Genomic DNA, 588 nt, shown 5'->3' on the forward strand with positions numbered 1-588 from the left:
GCTGGGATGCAGCAGCCCAAATCCCCTTACCGAGGGGATGGAGGGACGAAAAGTTTATCAACTTTGCATCCTGCGGGAGGATGGGGAGCGTCAGCCTGGTTTGAGGAAGAGGTGAGGGGTGTGGGGAGGGTGAGGCCTTTGTGCACCCGCCTTGCCCTGAGGGCTGCAGCCTGAGTTCCCCCTGCCCCGGCCTCTTCAGAAAATCCCCGCCTGGCATCCGTCCCGTGATTTACCGCGGCTGGTTTGGGCACGTGTGCCACCACCTCACACCTGCCGGGGCCTTCCCGGTGCTGGGGGAAGCATGTGGGGTTTCTTCGTTTTAGGGGCAGTGGTATGTTTCCTGTGGAGGGGGGCTGCTCATGGCCGCCCCAGCGTGCAGTGGGACGTGGCTCTCCATGGGGTGGTTGGGGCCCAGCGGTGTTTTCCTTGACGGGGATGCCCTCAGGTGGTGTGTTCTTCATCCAGGAGAGCTTCGTACTGCAGCACGTGGCCGCCCTGTGTGAGTGGATGTTCATCATCGATGTTCTGGTCTTCTACGGCACCTTCACCTTTGAGTTTGGGGCCATCTCCACAGACACCTTCCTGGTC

At 61.2% G+C, this 588-nt stretch overlaps 1 protein-coding gene across 1 annotated transcript in view; it reads left to right on the forward strand.

The window, feature by feature from the left end:
• The window catches only part of TMEM150A (transmembrane protein 150A), a gene marked incomplete at both ends in the record, with an annotated part of 2,419 nt that extends 1,834 nt beyond the window's left edge, over positions 1-585 (forward strand). The window contains 1 exon segment of the mRNA XM_010297295.1: positions 446-585. Coding sequence (XP_010295597.1) covers positions 446-585 — 140 coding nt within the window.
• Positions 586-588: the final 3 nt, after the last annotated feature.

This window comes from Phaethon lepturus, unplaced genomic scaffold, assembly GCF_000687285.1.
Source record: "Phaethon lepturus isolate BGI_N335 unplaced genomic scaffold, ASM68728v1 scaffold22941, whole genome shotgun sequence".
In the NCBI taxonomy this organism is placed as follows: domain Eukaryota; kingdom Metazoa; phylum Chordata; class Aves; order Phaethontiformes; family Phaethontidae; genus Phaethon; species Phaethon lepturus.